We start from the raw sequence: 21,590 nt of genomic DNA, 5'->3' as shown, positions 1-21,590 counted from the left end.
AGGTTAGAGGGGGTAGGGGGGGAAGGGGTCATCATTGCAGCAAAAAGCATTGTGTGTGTGTGTGTGTGTGTGTGTGTGTGTGTGTGTGTGTGTGTGTGTGTGTGTGTGTGTGTGCCAGTCTTCTGTCGTTCGTTCCTGGCTGGCTGGCTGGTTCACTTGTCTGTAAGCTGCTTCTGTGTTTGCTTAGTTTATAAGCTGCTTCTTATTGCCTTGCTCCAGGGACAACTTGAGCAGAGAAACAGGGGAACCCAACCCCCTTCCGTCAGCCTCTGGCCAGTCTCCAGCCGGCCCTGAGCCAAATCGAGCCAGAAATCAGACCTGCAGCCTAGTCAACCCCCTGGTCAAACAACCCCCAGCCAAATGCAGTCAAACCTAGTGAGACACTTTGACAGCCCCCCCACCCCCTGTCTGTCTCAGTCTGCTGCCCCCTGTAATTTAGCATGTTGGCTCTGGAGTCATCAAATGTGCATGCCTCAATCAGAAATGTCTTTTACTACATGTGCCACTTTGGAACGCTTTGATTGGATACTTGTAGAAATAATTATAAATCATCAAATTTTAAAAATATTTCTGCACCATGTGTTAATTTCATGTGCCATCGTCATCATATGACATCTTCTTAATGAAGCTGGTTATCAATACCAAACCTGTCTGCTGCTGAAATGTCACTGCCATTTCATCAAATCATCCAAGAGGCGAGTCTGTGAGCTTGGGGCACATTAGGCATGTTACGTTTGACATGAGCAGTGTAAGCCCTTTAAGAGGAGGGACTGCAGCACATGAGGAGAGGAGAAAGACAGGATGTGGAGGCAGATGAGGGAAAAGAGAGGACAGTGGAAGCGAGGGAAGAAATGGAGAGAAGCAGACGCACAAGCTAACCCACCCTGCGGTTGCCTGCTTCCATTCTTCATCGCGTACTTATGCTTCATTAGACTGTCTGAAAGAAAGACCCGCTTTCCCTCATCACCTCAATAGACTAGTCTCCTTCTCTCTTCCATAGCCTGGAGGGTTCTCCTACAAAAACCCACCGCCCTTACCCTCGTTTTCCTTCTCATTTCTGCCTCCGTCTCTTAATCGTCTCAGTTCGCCCTGAAATCAAGCTTAGTAACAGCAGTTTTGTGAGCCCCTCTGGTCCAACGCTCCCCCACCCCTCCATCTCCTATCATCCTCCGATCCCCACCAGCTCCCCTTCTCTGCTCATTCACTCACCTTGGTCAGACACACCACCCACCCACTGCTTAAATCCCTATCAGCATGTCAAGTAAATGTCTGCCCAGCTGGGGTTGACACACACACACACACACACACGCACACAGACACACACACACACACACACACACACACACACACACACACACACACACACACACACACACACACACACACACAGACATGCACACATGCTGAAATATAAATGCTCTACACACACAATCTTTGCCTGCTTCTGGGGTTTAGCCTTCCTCCCTGCTGACCCTTTTCACCCCTGTTTTGCTCTCTTCCCCTTCCCGCCGACTTTCTTTCCCGCTCTGACTCTCCTCAGGCACCGATCTGACAGGATGGTTTGGCTAGCTGACTATATCTGCAAGAGGTTTATCACAGAGCTTCGCTGCACTCCTTCTGTTGCCTGCCTGTTTTTATTTTCAAAATTAAAGTGCTTTCTCCAAAAGCCGCTCTGTACCTTAGGCCATGCTCACCTTTACATCCCATCTTTTTTGATTAAAAGGTTAGTGGAATCCTATCCTCTAAATTTGTTACAGTAAAATCTGGTCAGTTTATCTTCTAATACAATCTGCAGCTGCAATATCTGGGCTGTGTGTTAAGAAATAAGCTCTCATATCTGCCATATTTTGAAGTCGCTCTACTGCCGAATACTTATTTTTTCCAGAAGGGATGTAATATGTACCCAGGAACATTCTTTAACACAGGGTTTTGCAATCTTCCTTTCCAGATTATTTTCAGACAAATACTGCCAAAGATTCATTTTTTATTATTTTTTGCATTATCTACCATAGTTACATCTTTCAGTAAAATGTTATTGCTGTAAGATTTACAAGAAATATATTATGATTAAGGTATTTATGATGTAAAGAGATCAGATTTGCCTATCACAAAAAGATCCTTTGTTTGTTTGCATATATGGCTGCAGCTGTTTAGCGTAGTATTTAGGGAATAAGTGATTTCCTTATTCATCTAAATTGTCACAAACCTAGCCTTGATCTAATCGCCTACCAGGTGAAGTCGCAGTCTCCTGGGTTGTAAGAATAATTTGTGCAATTTGAGTTTGCTATGCTCTTGTGGTGCTACATTACGCTGCGTGCCTCACTGTTTTTCCCCTTCATGTGTTTCTGGTTCGTATACGCTGCTGATATCATTAACATGCAGGGGGACAGTCATCACTGAGCTCCCAGCAGACTTAAAGAAAAAATCTCACCCTGTTTCTTCTCGGAATAAGTGACCATTTCTCGTTTGAAGCACCCCCCCCCCCTTTGTACCACATTTCAATCATTACGCTGATTTTTGGGGACAATGACGAGCAAAGCGCATTCTCAGCAGTGCCTCAGTCAACATACCACAATCTTTATGTAAATGTATTCAGATGCATTCTCAGCCCTGTAGACCATCATCTCTGCTGGGTGGTGGTGGTGGAGGAGGCTGTTCACTCATATTTTCTCCTGTAGCAGGCTGAAAAACACGCAGCATGGTTGGTGAAGCACACTGCGAGGTGGACCCCTGCCAACATGCCTGAGAAACCCCTATTAAACCCTATGTTTATATTGGGGCTGTGATTTACAAATGTGCGTTTTCTTGCCTTTAGGCATGTGCACCCCCTATGCCGTTTTGCTTTTTCATCAGGCGCACAGCAGACAGCAATAGAATAGTGAGGATGGGGTCCTTGCTGCGTATGGAAGGGGAGGGGAACGAGAGAGGGTGATGCGTAAATGTGTGCATTTTGATCTTATTGGGCGCTCTTCTCTGGAGCTCGGTATTCTGCTCATATTGAGATATTTCCTGAGCGTGTTGACACAATTATGCATGCGCACGCAGGTGTGTACAGCTGTGCTCCTCGGCTCCGGTTCACCTCTAATGTTCTGAACTTGACACTCAGCAAGTTCATTGTTATTCATTTCACTGTCATCCCGGGTGCCCTGTGAGACTGTCCAAGTCTCCAGCCCAGGTTGTCCTGGCAGGACTGTGTTTGTCACAGAAACACACATACAGGCAAGGACCCACACAAACCTATTGTTTCAGCATCAGTATGACTGTAGTCCTCCGGGTAAACGTGTGTGCTGACTGGATTGGAGGACACAATGAGATGGTGCAGTTTGTCTGGGACTTGGTACGGCTGTGTTCAAAAGTACAGTTCTCTGGTGAATGGGTGCAACGAGAGCAGATGTAAAGTTTCGCTGTGTATCCTGATATGGGTTTTATTTTGGTGAGGTGTTGAAGTTGGATTTGAAATATTTAAATTTCATTTTGTGTTTGACTGCATGTCACCCAAAACCTAATTTAAAAACCATTTCTCACTCAAACTTTTGTGCTCTGTGATTTCTAAGTTCCTTAAAAATCTGTGTCTTTTTCCCCTCTTGTTTTCTTGTCCTTTATTGTCTCCTTTCTGTTTTTTTTTTTTCCTTACTTTCTCCTTCTGTCACTAGAAAACCAGGGGCTGCAGTTTGCTTAGCTGAGTCCATAAAGAGGCACCTTAAAAAGCTGTGTTAACAGACCAACAAAGCTTTAAATGTGCCCCCCTCTGTGAGAGGGTGGTTCCCATAGGGATGTGGCGTGGCGCTCCATTGGTAGGCTTCTATCCGGCCTCTCATTCAGCCCAACGCTCAGTCACGGTCACTTATGGTAGGAGGAGAAATCACACAATTCAGCCCAGGCCTGATCCAATGACATGTTTTTTTAATGAGGTGGCTCTATGTCTTTGTTTGGCCACCAAATTCAAGTCCAGACCTGAGCAAGTCCTGCTGAATAAGATGCAAGGCCATGGCCAGGCACAACTTAGCACTTAAAAAACCCACAAAGAGCTCAGCTTCTGTTGAGCGAGTGAATAGGTCCCCACTTTCACAGTGTTCTTCTTTGAACATGACAAGCAAGCGGCGCTGTACTGACAATTAATTTTAAGTTCTTATTTCTAATGGGAGTTTTAATGCAACATTTGTTGTCTTCTTAGCTGGAGGACAAGCTCAAAACCCTTATATATATTTTAGCAGAATACAGTGGCACTCAAAGGAATTGCCTGGAAGCTAATTCTACACCTTCTAGTTATTTTTTTCCAGGGTCATACACCAACAGATTTCTTTCTCTTTCATTTTCGCCGGTCCTGGTGTCTTTTTCAGAAAACGCCACACCATATATCACACATACGTGCATTTGTCATACGGTGTGTGTACATCTGCGAGCGTGCCAGACGCTCACTGGTTTGTATGTTCAGGGGTGAGGACTGTCATTAAACTGTCTGCCTGCATCACTAGACTCAACCATCACCGGGGCTGGCTGTCCATTCTGCTTCTTGCTAAGTCTTAGAGCAACACACACACACACACTCAGATTCACTTGGCCGGCAGCCAGGGTTCACATACACAAAGCATACAGTCTGCCTCTTCACACTGATTTGAAAGATGACATTAGCAAATACTGATATTTTTATGTTAATGCTGCAGAGGTTAGATAAATTTTGAGCCAAAAAAAAAAATCTTAAACATACAGAGTTAATACATTTTCTTAGTTGCAGGAAAAAGTATTTGAAAGTATTAGTTGTGATCATATTCCCAACTTGTTCAGCTTCTGGAGCCTTAATATGAAGTGATATTTTTGACCCCCCACCCCCACCCCCACCCCATAATTAATAACATTTACTGAAAAGGGATTTTTTGTTTTCAGATTTTCTTTTTCAGGTGAATTGTTTCAGAGCTCTTAAAAAAATAATAATATTTGTTTCTTTTTGTCCCTTTAATTAGGGTAGTGCATATTTTTCCACTAGCTCTAACGAAAGCCTTTTTAATAGGTTCATAAGGCAAGGTTGCAACAAAGGAAAAAAAAACAAAGAAAATTTGGTTACTTAAAGTGAATAAAAATATGCAGGGAAGAAAAACTAAACTTTTTATGTTTTGCCAAGTTCAGCACACTACAATAGACCACAGTGTGCCCACTGGACCTGTCTGCCCAACTGCTAAAGCACCCTTAAACCCTCTCATACAGCCAACCCATCAGCTGGGCTACTTGTCTCTGATTTAGTCCGACTATGTTCTTTGCTCATGTTCAAGGCTGTGGTAATGAGGAATTAGTATGCAGAGAAGCAGACAGACGGCCCTGTGGATCTAATAGGTAGCCAGACTGGAGAAGTAGACTGTAGTGGGGGGAAAGAGCATCTTGTTCACTTCTCCTCTTTCTATCCTCCTGCTCCCCTTCCATCACCCCTTTTTCGCCTCGTTCCCCATGCCCTGTCCCAAACCTTAATGGGACGTCAGATGGACAGCCTTGCCTGAATTGAGCAGGGACAACAGCCTGCAACCCCCTTGTTGTCTTTCCAGAAAAAAAAAAAAAAAAAGACTTCCCCATCCCCCTTCTCCTCCCCATACCCCATTTGCTCTCACACAGCTAGCACCCATAGCTGCTCCCCTCAGTTCTCAGGGCTATTGAAGGGGTCCCAGACACCCTCCACTCTTCAGTCTCTCAGCCTAACTCTGAATAAATTAGACACGTCTCCCTGGTGCCTCGTCAGCCGCTCGGGGCACGCCTGGCCTCAGGTCTGCCATCTTCCAATCTGCTGCTCTTGCCCCCCTCATGCTGTCACCTTCTGTCTCCCTCCACCACCCCCATCTACTGTATTTTATCAATCCTCGATCTTCTTCCATCTCATCTCGAGTCTTGTGTCCATCTTCTTCCAGAATCACAGTCGCTACCTCTTCTGCTTCTGCTTTTGTCAATTTTCCACTTCCTTTTTTCGCCTTTTTTTTGCCCCTCCTAAAATCCCCTGACACACTCACTCCTACCTAACCCGCTTTATATTCTCCACATTCTCTCTATCTGCTTTTCTTATCCTGCTAGCAGTTTCTTATCCATATCCACCAAGCCTTTTCCTCTCCTCTCCTCTCCTCTCCTCTCCTCTCCTCTCCTCTCCTCTCCTCTTCTCTCCTCTCCTCTCCTCTTCTCTCCTCTCCTCTCCTCTCCTCTCCTCTCCTCTCCTCTCCTCTTCTCTCCTCTCCTCTCCTCTCCTCTCCTCTCCTCTTCTCTCCTCTCCTCTCCTCTTCAGCCAGGATATTGTTTACATCTGTCTTGGTAATCACCGACAGAGCCTCTCTAGACCTCACAGATGTTGCAATAATACAGGGGATTAGCAGGCTTAACACTCGGGCTTATTTAGGGAGTTTTCCCGATGGCATGGTAGTGAAGCTCATCAGCTCCTCTGAATTTGACCTTTTTTTCTGTTTCACTCACTTGTGCTGAAATCCTGCAGTCTCTCTCCTCTTTGATTTTTGATTTTTCTCTCTCTCTCTCTCTCTCTCTTTTTTTTTTTTTTTTTTTTTACAAAAGTCTGGAATGCTGATTTTTAAACCAGACTGGAGCTCTGGGTTCCCACTTCCAGCAGCTACAACAGTGTTTGGGTTAAATAACAGCTAACATACTAAACATTCTGCATGAGAGGGAGCACATACTGTGCTCTTGTTTTTATTCTGAAGCTCTTTAATCTAGTATCATATTAGCCGCCTCACATAGTCTATTTGTTTATCCCTGGCCTCCTCTGTCCTTGCAAGAATAACAACCCAATGTAGCTAGCTAGCTATGTGCTAGCTTCTTTCTTTGCTCACTATGATGAGGCTTGGACCTCCCCCCGTCTCCTCTGCTTTCCTCTTTACCTCAGCCTTGAACGATAATTAGATGGCCTTCTTAGACTCAGCATCTCTGCTGCTCCTCTCTGCATCGTGCTGTACAACGCCGCTCCTGTTTTATGACCAAGCAGATCCTGCATCTGAGACTGTGTGTGTGTATGTGTGTGTTTGGGTCAATGTATTTCTGTCTGGATTCTAATCCCAAAGGTGATATTAGTCTCACAGGGGGCAACCCATCCCCCCTCCAGCGTGTGTGTGAGTATGTGTGTGTGTGTGTGTGTGTGTTTGTGCTTCAGGCATTGGGGTCAGCCAGGAAGCCCAGACAGGGCTCTATCTTGACCTCTGACCCATGACTGTCTGCTTGCTCAGGGGTCATGCACACTCGTGATGCAGACAGCTGATAGACGCACAAACAAACCGACATGCACACGCGTACATGCGCCCTCCCCCCATTTAGTAAACATTAACAGTTTGGTGGGTCTGGGGTGATGATGACACAGGCAGCGTCATCGTGGCTGGATGCATGCACAGAGCTCACGTGATTTAAGCGTAGTGTATGCTCATCTGAAACAACTCTTCCTGTTTTATGGTTTTCTATGAGAAATGCTTAGTTAACATTTACTAAAGGACACTTAGAATTAGAGGAATATTTTTTGGCTAACTGCAAAATTTGTAGGATCTTCTATTCACTAATCAGTCTCTTTTTTTTATATATATCTTCACAGATGCAGTCAGAAAAGCCACCGTGAAGATAAAATCGATGTTCGAGCTTCCACCTGAATAACAAAGCATGCGTGCTGTCTGTAGCCAATTTCTTTGAACACATTTAGCCTTGGCCACATATGGAAAATGCCACCTCTACACCTGCAAGAACAGTCACTTAGACACACATCATTAGAGTCTGATTATCGTCTGTCTAGGCGCTCGTCATTGTCGATGTGAACAGGTAAGTCAGAACTGCTTCTAAAAGGTAAGTTTAGAGGTTGAATCAATTTAAGTGCTGTCTAAAGTGTAAAATGGAGCTGCCGAATAATATTTTCCAAAATTAGTTTCATTAGATATGAATTACTATATTTGAGACCAATTTTAGGTCGGAGATTGGATGAGACCCCAAGGGGTCTTTCTTTTTCACTCTGTAATTTACATTCAAGTATTTGATTGTAAAATCATTCAGCGAGAGTTTGCTGTTGTTGAATTACTTTCCTCTTTTCTGTGAGACATTATGTACACATACATATTTAGAAAATCCTTTTCCATAAAGAAATAAACAAATTTATCATAAAACACTGAACAAGATTGCAAAATGCCAAAAGTGTTGTTCTAATGGGATATATATTTTGAATAAAGTTGATCAATTTGTGAAATGAAAAATTGCCTTGGTTGTTTTTTTTCTGTTTAAGTATCATTTCTATATCTGTCAGAAATGTTTGTTTTTAATAGTTGTGATTATCCCTGAAGCATACAGTAGTGATATTCTGATCGTGTTTCACTAATATCCAATAATCCAATGAAAACATGCGAACAGCAGTGATTTTGATTTTAATTTCTTGTCTATTCAAAGCTTGGTATATCTAACTGCTCAGTGCTATCTATAGTTGCTGAACTTGGTGACATCCTTCTACCTTCTTATGAACATAGGCACTTAATTTGCCAGTACACCATTCTCTCTCCAAGTAGTTACATTTTTCTGAATGTGTTTTAATTTGCAGATTACATGCTCTCTAACAAATATGGTCTTCACTCCTGTTGGGATCCCATTTGCAAAAAAGCTACAGTACTCAGCTGCTTTAGGAAATTATTTACTTTTTGACCCATTTTAAAAATATGTCTTCAGAAGGATTGAGAGACGGTCAACCGCTTGATGGTTCTGGCAGTTTCAGAGGATTTAATGACAACAAACATATTGAGCCTGATCCTCCAGCACAGCACAACAAAGCACTGATGCTTCATATACAATTTTGATGTGGCACAAGATGGTATAGGAGCCTGTTTATTTAGATTACTCTGATTATTCCAACATTGGCTGAAGGGCTGGAAGGGGAACAGTTAAACCTAGTGGCCTAAATCTGTAGTGTCAATTAGGTGCTTTTGTATGTGAGCAGCAGGGGTGTTGAAGCGAATTGCTGAAGCTGAAGGAAACTCTGAACAATGATACACATTTATAACCACACACATACACACGCATTGGTCCTTTTTTTTTTTTGTGGGGATCACACCTCCTTTTGTTTTCCCTCAACAGCCAGTAAAGGCGATGCCCCAGTGCCCCCAGTGTGCTCCAGTGCTCTGGGTGAAATAGGCTGCCTGCTCTCTTTTCTAGCCCCCCCACTCTCCCCCAACCATGCTGTCCCCTCACTCTCCAGGCTTCCCAGACCTCAGCCTCCCCCTGACTAGTCCTGACCTGAAATTAGGCCCAGGCAAGCCTCCATGGCCAGGCCGGCATAAAAGGAGATGTGTGCGTGTGTGTGTGTGTGTGTGTGTGTGTGTGTGTGTGTGTGTGTGTGTGTGTGTGTGTGTGTGTGTGTGTGTGTGTGTGTGTGTGCGTGTGTGTGTGTGTGTGCGCGCGCACCATGGCCCTGAAAGAAAGTAGGAGATTATCCCATTCTGTGTGTCCAGTCACCAGTGCGGTATTGACCATGGTGGGCCACCCAGGGAGCGTCCAGCCAGCCGTGAGATGGCCTGATATACATGCTTACTGGCCGTGCTAGATTCCCCCACTCTCACCGGGGAGAAGGCCGAGTCCTACAGGCTGGACTCTTTCTAAACACACTGTATGTGAAGTGACCGACTCTCCGTACACACACACACACACACACACACACACACACACACACACACACACACACACACACATTTCGTTGTGGCCTCTGTACAGTGAAAGACATTGCCATCAGGTCGTTTTCTGTGTCCTGCGAGGCGAGGCGGAGGTCATTGAGAAGGTGGAAAACCTCTTTAATGGTGGCAATGATACCATAACACCTATAGATAGAGTTACGGATCATGTCACATAAAGTCTGTATACAGGTTACAACTCCAACAGCGAGGCCTGGCAAATGTGAAGACAAGTGTAAAAAAACAAAAGACGGGTGTGTAGAAAGATAGAATTAGATGTTTTTATTTTGTACTTAATTTGATTTATATATTCCATCCAATTTGTTATTCTTGTCTCTTCATGATCATTGTGAAATTAGTGGTAATGTATTCTATTCTATTTTTTTTTTTTTACCTTTTTTGTGGTTTCAGATATATTTATACTAGTATAAGAAATATAGTTAATAAATAGATCACAGAAAGACAATGAAAAATTTTTAACATGGCCACATAAGAGTTTATTAAATGTCTTTAAAACCTGACCAACACATTAATTTGTTAGCTCACTGAGTTGTAAAAGCAGCCTTTTATTGACCTAAACAAAGCCTCGGGGATGAGCTAATTGTCGTTTGATTGCTCGGCTGTTTGTTTGTCAGTGGACAGGCTGTAACATTCTGGTCCGTTAGCAGAACAAAGGCCTTTAACAGCAGGACAGAGCTGCACAAAGCTCAGCGGCTAGAAAAACAAATAAAACAATTTAAATGGAGGTGTGAATTTTATTGCTTTTTTCAATTGCATGTAAACTGTGGCTAAGAAAGCAATCAGATCTTTGTTTATATTCTTTGTGTTAATTCTATTAAATGTGCTGGAATAAACAGGAATCAAATTTCCCAAAGGTTCAGAGTGTGCATTTTATTTAACAATTAAAATCATACTTATTTTAGCGCCGATATTTTAATCACCACCATTTTTCATCATCGTTTTGGGGGTGTTGTGAGCACCCTTTAAAAACACACACAATTTCTCTGATTGGTTGCTTTTGTGCAACATAAACAACACAGGACAATGCATTATACATATGGACAAAAAAGAGGAGCAAACACTGTAATTAATTTAAAGTTATAACACAAATCATGAGAAAGTTTTCTGCTCAAATGAATGATGAGTCGTAATAAATAAGAAATTTAGCCTGTTTTATATAAGAGCATATTTTCGTGGATTGTTTATGTACATATATTTCAGAAATGCTCTTAAGCAGAGTATGATTTAACTCTCCAAGCTGGGCTCATAAAACTGCATCTTAAATGTCCTTTGCAAGATGACATCAGTGTGGAGTGTATTATGGGCCCTCAGGAGTGTTGTGTATTTTATAGAGAAACCAGCTGCACAAACACTACAAGAATAAGGAGTAGCAGTTATTAACGACAGTACGGTCATCCCGTAATGTAGAGCTTCAATTCGCAGAACGCGGTACACTGATAACTGGATCTATTTATTTTCCTAGATGTTCATTAGCACAACATTTCAAACGAGCCAAATGATTGGAGCCAGAGAACTCAAACAAAACATGCAAGGATGTGTGCGCCAATGAGCACACGTGGTAGTATGTAAATTGATGTAACCAAACAAAAGGCAGGTGTCTATGCATTGAAAATACTGTACGATACATGTGAAATGTTTTTACTTCACACCAGTGCAGTAGAGTCCAGAGGATCTGAGTTCAGCTGTGGCCTAATGAGGTGCCATTCCCAGCATTTGAACATAAAATTTAATTCTTATGTAAGTGTTCTAATTCCAGACTCTAATGACTCATATCATATAACGAAAGGCTGGCTTTATGAAACGTGTTGATATGAGATTAGAGTATAAAGGAAGCTGAAATGCAAACGGAAAATGGCTGTGAATAAAAGCTCCAGTTTTACAAAAGCTCATTTTAATACTGGTGTATAAAGAATAGGAACATGATTCATACTTAAAACCAGCCATCCTGCAATTTGAAATTTTCTCTCACGCTCAGTAATTCAGTGTGTATGCAGGGGTCATCTCCTTGGCTCCCCTGAACTTGGTAGCCCCTGAAACACCTAATAAACTCTTTAGGTTCAGCCCACAGCACTCAAAGAGGAGCAAGTTGAGGGTAAGGGGTTTGTTATGGTGGAGTCAGGACATGGATGGGTGGGACTGTTGAGGTGGGGGTCTAGGGGGAGAGGCTGTCTCAAAAAAAGTCCAGAGAACTTGGAGCCTAGTTTGTCATGCTAACTGCAGTGATGCCATTGAGTGTGGACCCAGGGAGCAGAAGGTTCACAGGACCCCGGCCATTCACATGCAAAGTCCGTCAGAGTGTTCTCCTTCATACGTCCACCCGCCACACACCCACCCACCAACCCCCAGCTTCTGCTCCAGAAAAAAAAAATGTTTATAAATGGGCACAGATGATGTTACATGGAAAAAACAACAGAAAAAAATATGATTGCTGTAAAATGTATTTAAAATATTCCTTTTAAATATGAATGCTGTTGAAGAACAATTACAACAAAAACACGTAGGTCGTCAGACAACATGAATATTCCAGACAGTCATCTTTAACTTCCTATGACCTTGACACTACCTTGACAGGCAGTGGCGTAAAATTGACCTCATTTCCTGGCCCAACTGCATGTTCCAAGAAACACAACTTCTATTTAAATTTCTATTTTGGCATCTCTATTAAATCAGCCACACACCCTGATTCTTATTTGTGCTCGCTGCTGTAGGCTGCACCTCTCATCTGTTTCACCTGATCCAGGGATTGGAGGAAGCTACAACTCATTGCATGTTGAATATGTTTAAATGCCAAGTGGTGAAAATGTCAGCAGCCGTACAAGCACATACACGTATGCATTTACTCTCTTTAAATGCAAAAAACGCTATGCAAATGAGTGTGTTAACTGCCTCCGGGCTTTAAACACAGTGAGTAGAGGTAACAAGCACATTGTGTGTGTGTGTGTGTGTGTGTGTGTGTGTGTGTGTGCCCAGATTTATGTGCTCAGATTTATGCCTACAACCAAGAATTGAAGGAGTCTCCATTTGTATGTTTGTGTGTGTGTGTGTGTGTGTGTGTGTGTGTGTGTGTGTGTGTGTGTGTGTGTGTGTGTGTGTGTGTGTGTGTGTGTAAGTGTGTGTTTGTGCCCCCTCATCTGCACTTGGAGAAGCCGTTTGCAGCCTGTATTTGATTGAGTGAAGGCCAACGCAGCCTGAACACTCCCTCTAATGGAAGAGTGGAGCCCAGCAGCTCAGTAATGCACTGACCCCAGAGCTTTTACAATGCTGCCAGCCGATAAGTGGCAATATGCTGGATCTTATAAAATTAACAAGACTGAGCTATGGGGAGTAGGTGCTTCAAGGGTGGCAGTGGGAGAGGATGACGATCCTATAGCACTTGTAAATATCAGCATTCATGCATGGAGGGATTGTAGCTTTTCCTGACTGAGCTTTTATAGTCATGGCAGTCGGATTAGCAATTTTTTCCCGACCATTTCTCATCTTTTTTTAAGGGAAATTTACAGGTAAACTTTTACAGGCCCGTTTATGTTAGATAAAACATCCCTCAAGGCATTTTAATGCTTGTGAATTTATGAAAGCTGCCTTGGAGCCAGGTGCTCGGGAGGCTAACGCAGAGCAGGCCTTCAAAGTGATGGCAACTGGATACCTGCCAGCATGGCTACTGCAGGACACCACAAGGGGTGTGAACATGCGTGCATATGTTTATCATAGATTCTCTGCTAAACCAGTGCTATGACATGCACAGCACAGGTTCAAAGTCAAATGGCCCCCGCGCTTGGTTGCTCACCATCTATTGTGTTCTGGGTGAAGAGGGCCTGAATGTTTTTAAGTCCTCTAAAATACATAAAGAAAATTTTTTACAGCCACTGCCACAGTTTCAGCCAAATCTGATTCTGTTCAGAGAAGGCATCCTCCCAGTGCAAACTCCTCACCTTTCCTACACCCTATGAGACCGGATGAGTGTGTGCGGAGGAAGGCTGTTTTTGTGTGCATTTCCACCTTATACTGTGCGTTTATGTGTGTGTGCAGCTATTGTCTGCTAGTGCTCCAGCAGGGGCTTCAAAGTGAATTATTCATGCGAGATTTGAATACATGCAAATGGTTTGCTCCCCTCCCTTGGCACAGATCCAGGTTACCTATGGCAACGGCGCCTTCAAGAAGCATCCTTCCACCCCTCCTCCTCCTCCTCTTCGTCTTCCTCCGCCCGCTTCTCTCAAGCACCCGCCCTCCAACCATGTTATCCAGCCAGTCGCATTGTTTCGACTGTTGCAGCACCTGGGTGGGTGGCTGCACACTGTAGGGTGGCAGGAAATCCCATAATTCATAGTCAAGGTCATATAGGTAGGGAGGCGATGAAGGGTTGGCAGATGGAAAGAGGGCAGCATCCCTCCATCCAGCTGATGCTTGGATGGGAAGTTCAAGAGACGACACTGAGCCCACGGTGAAGAAAAGAAGCAGTTTTGGGTGGCGAATAATGCGACAGACTGTGCACACACACACACACACACACACACAAACAATTCAGATTTACTCACAGCTCATGCACACTTGCAGTGAAGTAGAACAGGATAAGATGGAGGAAAATTCAGCAGATCTGATCAAAGCATATGCTGTTTGTTTCAATATGAGACAAATAATTAGGATGCCATTAAGATTTTAAGAAGTTTCAGTAATTACAAATATAATAAATAGTATTACAAAGTAATATTCTATCTAAAAAAAATCCTTTTGACACAGGATTTAGGCTAACGTGCTTGGGATGTGACTGAAATTGTGTTTTATAATTTCATTTGGTTTATTTTTTTGTTTATTATATTTGTTCATTGATAATTGCTGTTTGTGTGTGGCTGCTTTTCATTCACTGTACAATTTAAAATTTTTTTTAGTTATTTGCTTTGTAATAAAGTTCATTAAAATGATACAAAAATAAAAATAACAATTCCCAAAGCTTAAAGATAAAGAAAAACTATTTTAGGATCATATATTAGAAAAAAATAAATCACCCAAAACATTTATACAGTGTTTGAGCATGTGATTAGACCTGTGGGGATTTGTAATTTGAATTCCCCATTTTTTTTACTAAATAATTTTGCATCATTTAGAGAGTAACAGAAAATTATTTAAATAAAACTCATGAAATAACAGCAAAAGCTTCAAAGTGAGCAAGAGGGCAGGTCAAGTTCAGGCCATGAGGTGATCAGAGCCTAAATATTCCCCATAATGGGCCAGGCTGCACAGGGAAGAGTAGCTGCTCAATGCTGCCATCTACTGAACGTAAAGGAAGAACAAGCAACACATACTCACCGACCACTTCATTAGCTACACCTGTGGGATTTTCCCACACAACCATCTCTAGAGTTTACAGAGAATGGTCAAAAAAGAGAAATCATCCAACAGTAGCAGTAGCAATGGGAGCAGTTCTTTGGGTAAAAATGGTTTGTTGGCGCCAAAGGTCACAGGAGGAAGGCAACGGTAACTCAAATAACCACTCATTACAGCCAAGGTAGGCAGAAAATCAACATTTGCACGGTAGAGTAAACAGCATGAAAGTATGGATCCATCCTTTCAATGGTTCAAGCTGGTGGTGTAATGGTGTGGCAGATATCTTCTTGGCACACTTTGGGTCCCTTAGTACCAACCAGGCATTATTTAATTGCCAAAACTTATCTGACCATTGGTGCTGCCCATGTCCATCCCTTTATGACAACAGTGTACCCATCTTCGGATGGCTGCTTCCAGCAGGATTCACCATGTCACAAAGCTCACCTCATCTCAGGCTGGTTTCTTGAATATGACAATGAGTTAACTGTCCTCAAATGGTCTCCACAGTCACCATCCAGCAAAGTGTACCTGAAATGTCCAGTCAGTGTTTTTTTCTTTTGTTTTTTTTTAAGTCCAATTAAACTTTGACCAGATCTTGATCAGAGAAATCAGTCCTAAACTGAAACAAGAGCACTCTATGAGGAGACCAATTAAACAAAACAAAGCAAAGGAAAATGCTTGTGAAAATTAAAAAGCAGTGGTAGTAACAATCAGTAACATTTTTTTTTTTTTTTTTTGTCAGCCATGTAAAGCCTATTAAACCTCACTGGATCTAGCTTCAAACTCAAATCTGCTCTTGAATGCTGGTGATGGCACCATTAGCTTTGCTTGTCGCATGGCCCCCTCAAGTGGACAAAAGGATTCATTGCTCAGTGTTGTGGATGGATCCTTTATTGCAAAGTTAATCTTAAAAGAACTATAAATTTACATGATTGGATATACGCCATCTTTGAAATGCACATTTGTGGGTTTTATTTCTTATTTTCAAAAGAATTAAGAACAAGTTAAGTGCGTTATTCGGATTTTGAGTAAACAATGCTTTACAAGCAAGTCCAAGCAATATGAGAACAGTACAGTAAAAAGAAGCTGTAATGTTAATAACATGCTAATAAACCAAAATATATTTAGGTTCAAGGTTTGATTAACATCCACTTATTAGACATAAGAACTATAAATTCACCGCACCTCAGTGCTGGATGGATAGTGAAACTGTGCAGTCCTGCTGACATGATCACCCTCATTCACTCCATTAATTCGGTCCACATTGAGACAGTTACAAAATTTCATAAGCAAAACAAAGAACACTGGGTAGTCACCTTTTCATTAATACCCTGTCTAACAAAAAGAAAGCGGTTTTATAAACGTTTTTTCTTGTAATTTCAAGATTTCAAATTCATCGAGTTCTCTCTGCTGATAAGTGTTAAACTGAAAGAATGTTGCATGTTTAATAAAGTGCAAATATTTTTCCTGTGACCAAAGGCCTCCATACTGATGCAATCAAAAACAAACCCGTCTGTTTATCATTTTAACCTTCCTGATGGTATGATTTCACAACAAAGCTAAGATTGTGTGAACAATTTCAAAGCACTTGTTTTTTGACTCGTCACTTTCTCTGACAATGAATACTTGCTGTGCATTTTCCAAAGTCTGAGATAAAGTGTATTAGTGTGCACAGCAGATCTCCTGTCCACTCAGTTGACATCATGCCTTAAGGGAACAGGGGTGTGCAACACAATGGCCCTGCAGAGGCCAGAGACTTATTATTGCCATCTGACAGACGTGACAACCTCTCTTATGCCAGTCTCATCTCTGCCATTTGTTACGCCTATGTTGTTCCCCCGTGATTCAATGGATAAAGTAGCCCATCTGGTACAATTTAAGCAGAAGGTTGTGCGTGATGTCGAATGTGGTGAAGCTGATCCCCACTGCAATGGGCCCTTTAACCCAGTTCATGCTCAGGCCTTTGTACAGTCCGCGTATTACTCCCTCGTGAGTTATGATCTCACGCATGGTTCCCAGAATCGTACCGTAGGATGAGCCAGTGACACCGGCTGTCTGCATGCGCCGGCGTACCACATCCAGGGGGTACGAAGCTGACTGTCCAATCAGGCCTGCACAGGCACCGAAGGCCAAGCGCTCATAAGGGTAAGGCTGAGATCGTTTTGTCTTCTCTGAATTGAGAAAAACAGAAAAAGAAAAATTTATGAAAGAATGACTTAACGTCAGACATATGTGTTTTTCTCTTTAGTGATCTGAAAAGAAAAAGCCTTAATGATCAGTACCTGCATGTAGTTTTTTGAGGGTCTCATAGGTAAAGAACGTGATCCCCGCATATGGGATAACACCTAGAATAGTGGGGGTGAAGCCTCTGTAAAGTGTTTTGACACCTTCTTCTTGGGAGATCCGCACAAAGACGTGCATGATGTTACTGTACCTGTTGCGGGAAACACATTGTTGGTAAAACTTAAGTTACAAGACTGTCACAAACCTTTTTATATCACGTGATATTGTGACATTCAGCAAATGCTATGAACCGCACTTTGCCCATTCCACTGGGAGAGGTGCACTGTTGCATGCTATCACACTTGTTAGGTGCTTACATTTCTCTGGCAGTGACCGCCATCCTGGCTCGTACCATGTCCAGTGGGTAGGTAAGCATAGCAGCAGTTGTACCAGCCAGAGACCCAGCCAGGAAACGTGGGAAAGGAGGCAGAGCTCTTAAACAAGAAGGATAACAGTATATAGAAAGGATGAGTAAAGTAAAATAAAAGAAACACTAATAATGCTAGAGGCTCCCTGATGCTGTACTTCAGCACTGAAATTTCAACCCAGCCGATGGGCCGGATTTGACAACATTCCATTAAGAGTTTCAGGATAGATCGCCAGTAATAACAACCGGATAACAAACAAACCGAGTGATTTATACTGACATCACTACAATCACGCTGCTAGCACAACTAAAAACCAGGCAGGCTTATAAACTGCAGATACAGTATATGGATACAAATTGCTACTCACTTGCCCTGGAAGCCATAGCAGCTCCCCAGCAGTCTTTTGTATTGTTCATGTGAGCAGAACTGGATGGCAGCGTAGGGCATGACCCTCACCATAGTCGCAGAGTTTCCCCTCCACAGACTGAACAGCCCATCCTTTATGTATGTAGAGTAAATGAGCCTGAAGGCCTCCTAGGTCAGGAACAGGGATACAGACCATGACGTTTTCTACACCTAATCATCTTATCATGATGAGCGTAATGGCATTACATAACCAAGTCTACAATAATGCAAACATAAACAACAATAGTGCAGCACCAATCATCTAGATAATGGTAGAATTATTATTGATGCATTTGCTGCTTAGAAATCAATCAATTAACTATTATTATGTTATTATTATTATTATTATTATTATTATTATTATTATTATTATTATTATTATTATACGTAGCCTGAATGTACCAGAGCCTGAGCTGGTGTCCTAACATTATTTCATGTGTTTATGAGCCACGCAAAACCTAAATAAATCACATGATAATGTTTAAAAATAAAGCAAAGCAAGCGATTACTCATGCAAAAAGCAACAACACTTCATTGTTTAGTATTTCTACTGTAAATAGCTTTTCTTATCACAGCAGCCATGAATTAACCTGCATAAATCTGCAACTTATCAGTACCTGACTCGCTGATAGGACAGATGCCTGAACTCACCTTAGCTGAGAATCTCTTTGAGGACACTGTGAAACAACAACAGATACACAGTGAACCTCAGGGTTAAACAACACACTCTCCCATACAAGCTAAAACTCTACTAAGAGGATTAGCAATTAGTCAGGAACACTTAGCGTGAAAACTCTGGTACAAACAGAAAAACAGTGGCTGTATTTACGGTGTCACGTAATACACACAGCAGAGGTTTAAGTCACTAACATGCCAGCCTATATTAATTCCATATTTACAAGTAAAATTTATCATAGAGTTCACACTTACCTTGGAAAATAATCTTGGTGCGATCCAGAGGTGCAATAACTGTTTTGGCAACAGCTCCAGCAAATGCACCACACAACAGGGATTCCAGAGCGGACCAACTAGGCCTCATATCCTGTTTAAAAATATTTGGTTATTTAATGCTGACATTGCCATAACTTGTTATAGCTTCAAAACTGGCTATTAAGTGAAGATCAAAAAAGTAAATTTAATCATTTATCTCAGTTTATTTAACTATCTGATCCTCACAAAACACAACACTAACATCACAGGCTTATCAGCGAGGCTCCAACATCTACGCATCAGTGAAAAAGACAGCAGAGCTTAAAAAAATAAATAAATAAAAAAAATCTGCATTTTGATTAAAGACACAAAGATTTCACTGTGATGACAGAATCCCAAACGATAACACCACTCTGCGCTCCACAGAATGGGAGTTGTTTGTGTGTCAATAAGCAGGGCAGTTAAACCCAATAAACACTCCCGACTGATAAGAAGAGCATCTGACGTGAAAAACAAAGACGTTGCATTATTATGATTATTGCAGCACACTTTTGAATAAATCATTAACTTTAGCAAACAAAATAAAGATGTTTTGTCAGATTCAATCTCTTAAAACTGGTGTTTTATTGGAGTTCAGTGAGGAAACAAAAAATATAAGTCCCTTTAAAATCATTATTATAGCAATCGCAGCCATGTGAAACTATTGTAAATATCTATCATTATTCTAGTTGCTCAATACTACCCACTGTATTGCTTTGTAAACTAAGGCCTGCTTTGGATTAGGTGGGACCTCTGTGATATTTACAGCACGTACCAGCAGACGCTTGTCCTTCAGATGGAGTTATCAGGAAGATTGTACCAGATTTCACAATAACAGCAACATCTTTATATCTTTTTTTTTTTCTTCACAGCTGGTGCTTTTTAAAAACATGCCGATATAATGCTCACCACCCGATGTGACTGACACATAGATGACGGGGTGATGATCACAGACTGTAGGAAATATTCCTTTTTATACAGTTGATATGCGCTCATATCTTGTCTCTTCTTCTGTAAACACGATGACTCAAAACCTTCAAATGCCAACACACCCAATCACCTGTACTCAAGTTTAAGGTGTGAAGAGAAACAAATGCTTACCTTTGCTTGGCTGGCTGGTGGCAGAGTCAACACAGTGGCCTGAGCCACTGGCAGCCTGTGCTGACGGTCTTGCAAACGATGGGCCATATCTGCTCTTCACGGGTTACCAAAACTGTCAGACACCCGGTCGTTCACTCAATGAAAGAAAAAAAATAAAAAATACTGCAGACAGAGAGAAATATAGGAGAACGTGTAAAGAGATATTATACTTGAGTTCAACACAACACAGCCCCTTGTGTCGCAGTGCCTCCCTATATGTACTTGACGCGAGTACGTGCTTGCACGCACGCCCATGTTCTGCACGAACAGCCTAGTTTGTAAACAGAGTATTGCGTTACAGAAGATCGATCCATCGCTATTTTCCATCACAGAACCAAGTAACACTAATGATCATACTTGCTGACGATCCTCTAAAACTGACCCAATAACTTAGTGACCGCACCTCAAATCAAACACATAAACTGCGACCCATCCATGCAAACCGCGAATAAACGCGAATGTGCATCGTCGCTGGAGTTCAATCTATTTCTGTGATGATTGTTTATGTTATTTGTTACCTTCGTTTGTGTTTAAAATGAGCCCTTCGACGTGTTAAATCAGTCTGCCCTGCTTTCTTCTTGCACACATGTGTTGTGTGCTCGCTGAAGGCTGGTCAGTCGCTCGCACAAACTTGAACCTGGAACACGCTTCGAGGTCTTTCTGCACGTCTTCTAACGATGTTGACGTTTCTGGAGATTGGTCATTTAAAAAAAATGAAAGTGTCAAGCGACGCAGAGAGTGTTGATCCCTTGTAAACGACGCCTGCGTGGAAACTGTGCTCAGAGCTGCGCCCTGCTTCTACGCACAAGATTATTTGGGGCTTTTCAGCTTCTCAAATAAAAATTGGGACGGCTTAAGACACTATTTTGACTACAATACCCAAGAGCTAACCCCGCTGTTGTGGTCATATCTCGCGAGATTAGCCACAACATTGGGTTGCCAGGTTTTTTCCATCATTTTAAAAATTTTCGCTACATTTTTGTACATTTTCTTTGTTTTAAAGTTTAAATTGTTTTAAAGTCATCTTCTTCACCGCTTTCGGGTACCATTTATTTCAGGTAATTGTAAAAAAAAAAAATTAATACTGTCCAAGGGTATTTGTTGTATTTGTGACTAACAGGCTGAAACCCAAACAAAACAAAACAAAATAAAACAGCAAATAATTATATTTGTTACTTGACAAGGGTCTCAAACAATTACAAAAACTCCCAGTTTTTGAATTATTAAATAATTTATCTACCCATACCTCCCTACATCTCACCATACGTCAACCTACAAAAATTTTTGATGCTGATGTTCTGAATGTTGTGAGTGCATATGGGAGATTAAACTCAACATATATTGGGTTTGTTGTCGCTGTGTTTGATATGGAAAATCATATTCTGTCATATTCTGAAAATAAGATACAATGTGTCTGAATATG

At 41.9% G+C, this 21,590-nt stretch overlaps 1 protein-coding gene and 1 long non-coding RNA gene across 3 annotated transcripts in view; one reads left to right on the top strand and one right to left on the bottom strand.

Moving 5' to 3' along the window:
* Window positions 1-8,159, top strand: part of LOC115779660 (uncharacterized) — a 42,258-nt gene extending 34,099 nt beyond the window's left edge. For both annotated transcript variants that reach the window (XR_004019914.1, XR_004019913.1), the window contains exon 4: window positions 7,559-8,159. This is a non-coding gene — a long non-coding RNA (uncharacterized LOC115779660). The remainder of the gene's footprint in view (window positions 1-7,558) is intronic.
* A 7,718-nt stretch (window positions 8,160-15,877) lies between these two features.
* Window positions 15,878-21,000, bottom strand: LOC115779212 (mitochondrial coenzyme A transporter SLC25A42-like). The gene is made up of 8 exons (XM_030727743.1): window positions 20,686-21,000; window positions 20,129-20,290; window positions 18,989-19,100; window positions 18,710-18,735; window positions 18,021-18,187; window positions 17,603-17,719; window positions 17,285-17,436; window positions 15,878-17,173 (listed from the first exon to the last, which is right to left on the bottom strand). The coding sequence occupies exons 2-8, from the start codon at window positions 20,213-20,215 to the stop codon at window positions 16,848-16,850; spliced, it is 987 nt and encodes a 328-aa protein (XP_030583603.1). The 5' UTR covers window positions 20,216-20,290; window positions 20,686-21,000; the 3' UTR covers window positions 15,878-16,847.
* Window positions 21,001-21,590: the final 590 nt, after the last annotated feature.

The sequence above is a fragment of the Archocentrus centrarchus genome, chromosome 4 (assembly GCF_007364275.1).
Source record: "Archocentrus centrarchus isolate MPI-CPG fArcCen1 chromosome 4, fArcCen1, whole genome shotgun sequence".
In the NCBI taxonomy this organism is placed as follows: domain Eukaryota; kingdom Metazoa; phylum Chordata; class Actinopteri; order Cichliformes; family Cichlidae; genus Archocentrus; species Archocentrus centrarchus.
Note: the sequence above shows the minus strand (reverse complement) of the source record. Positions and strands in the feature narration are given on the sequence as shown.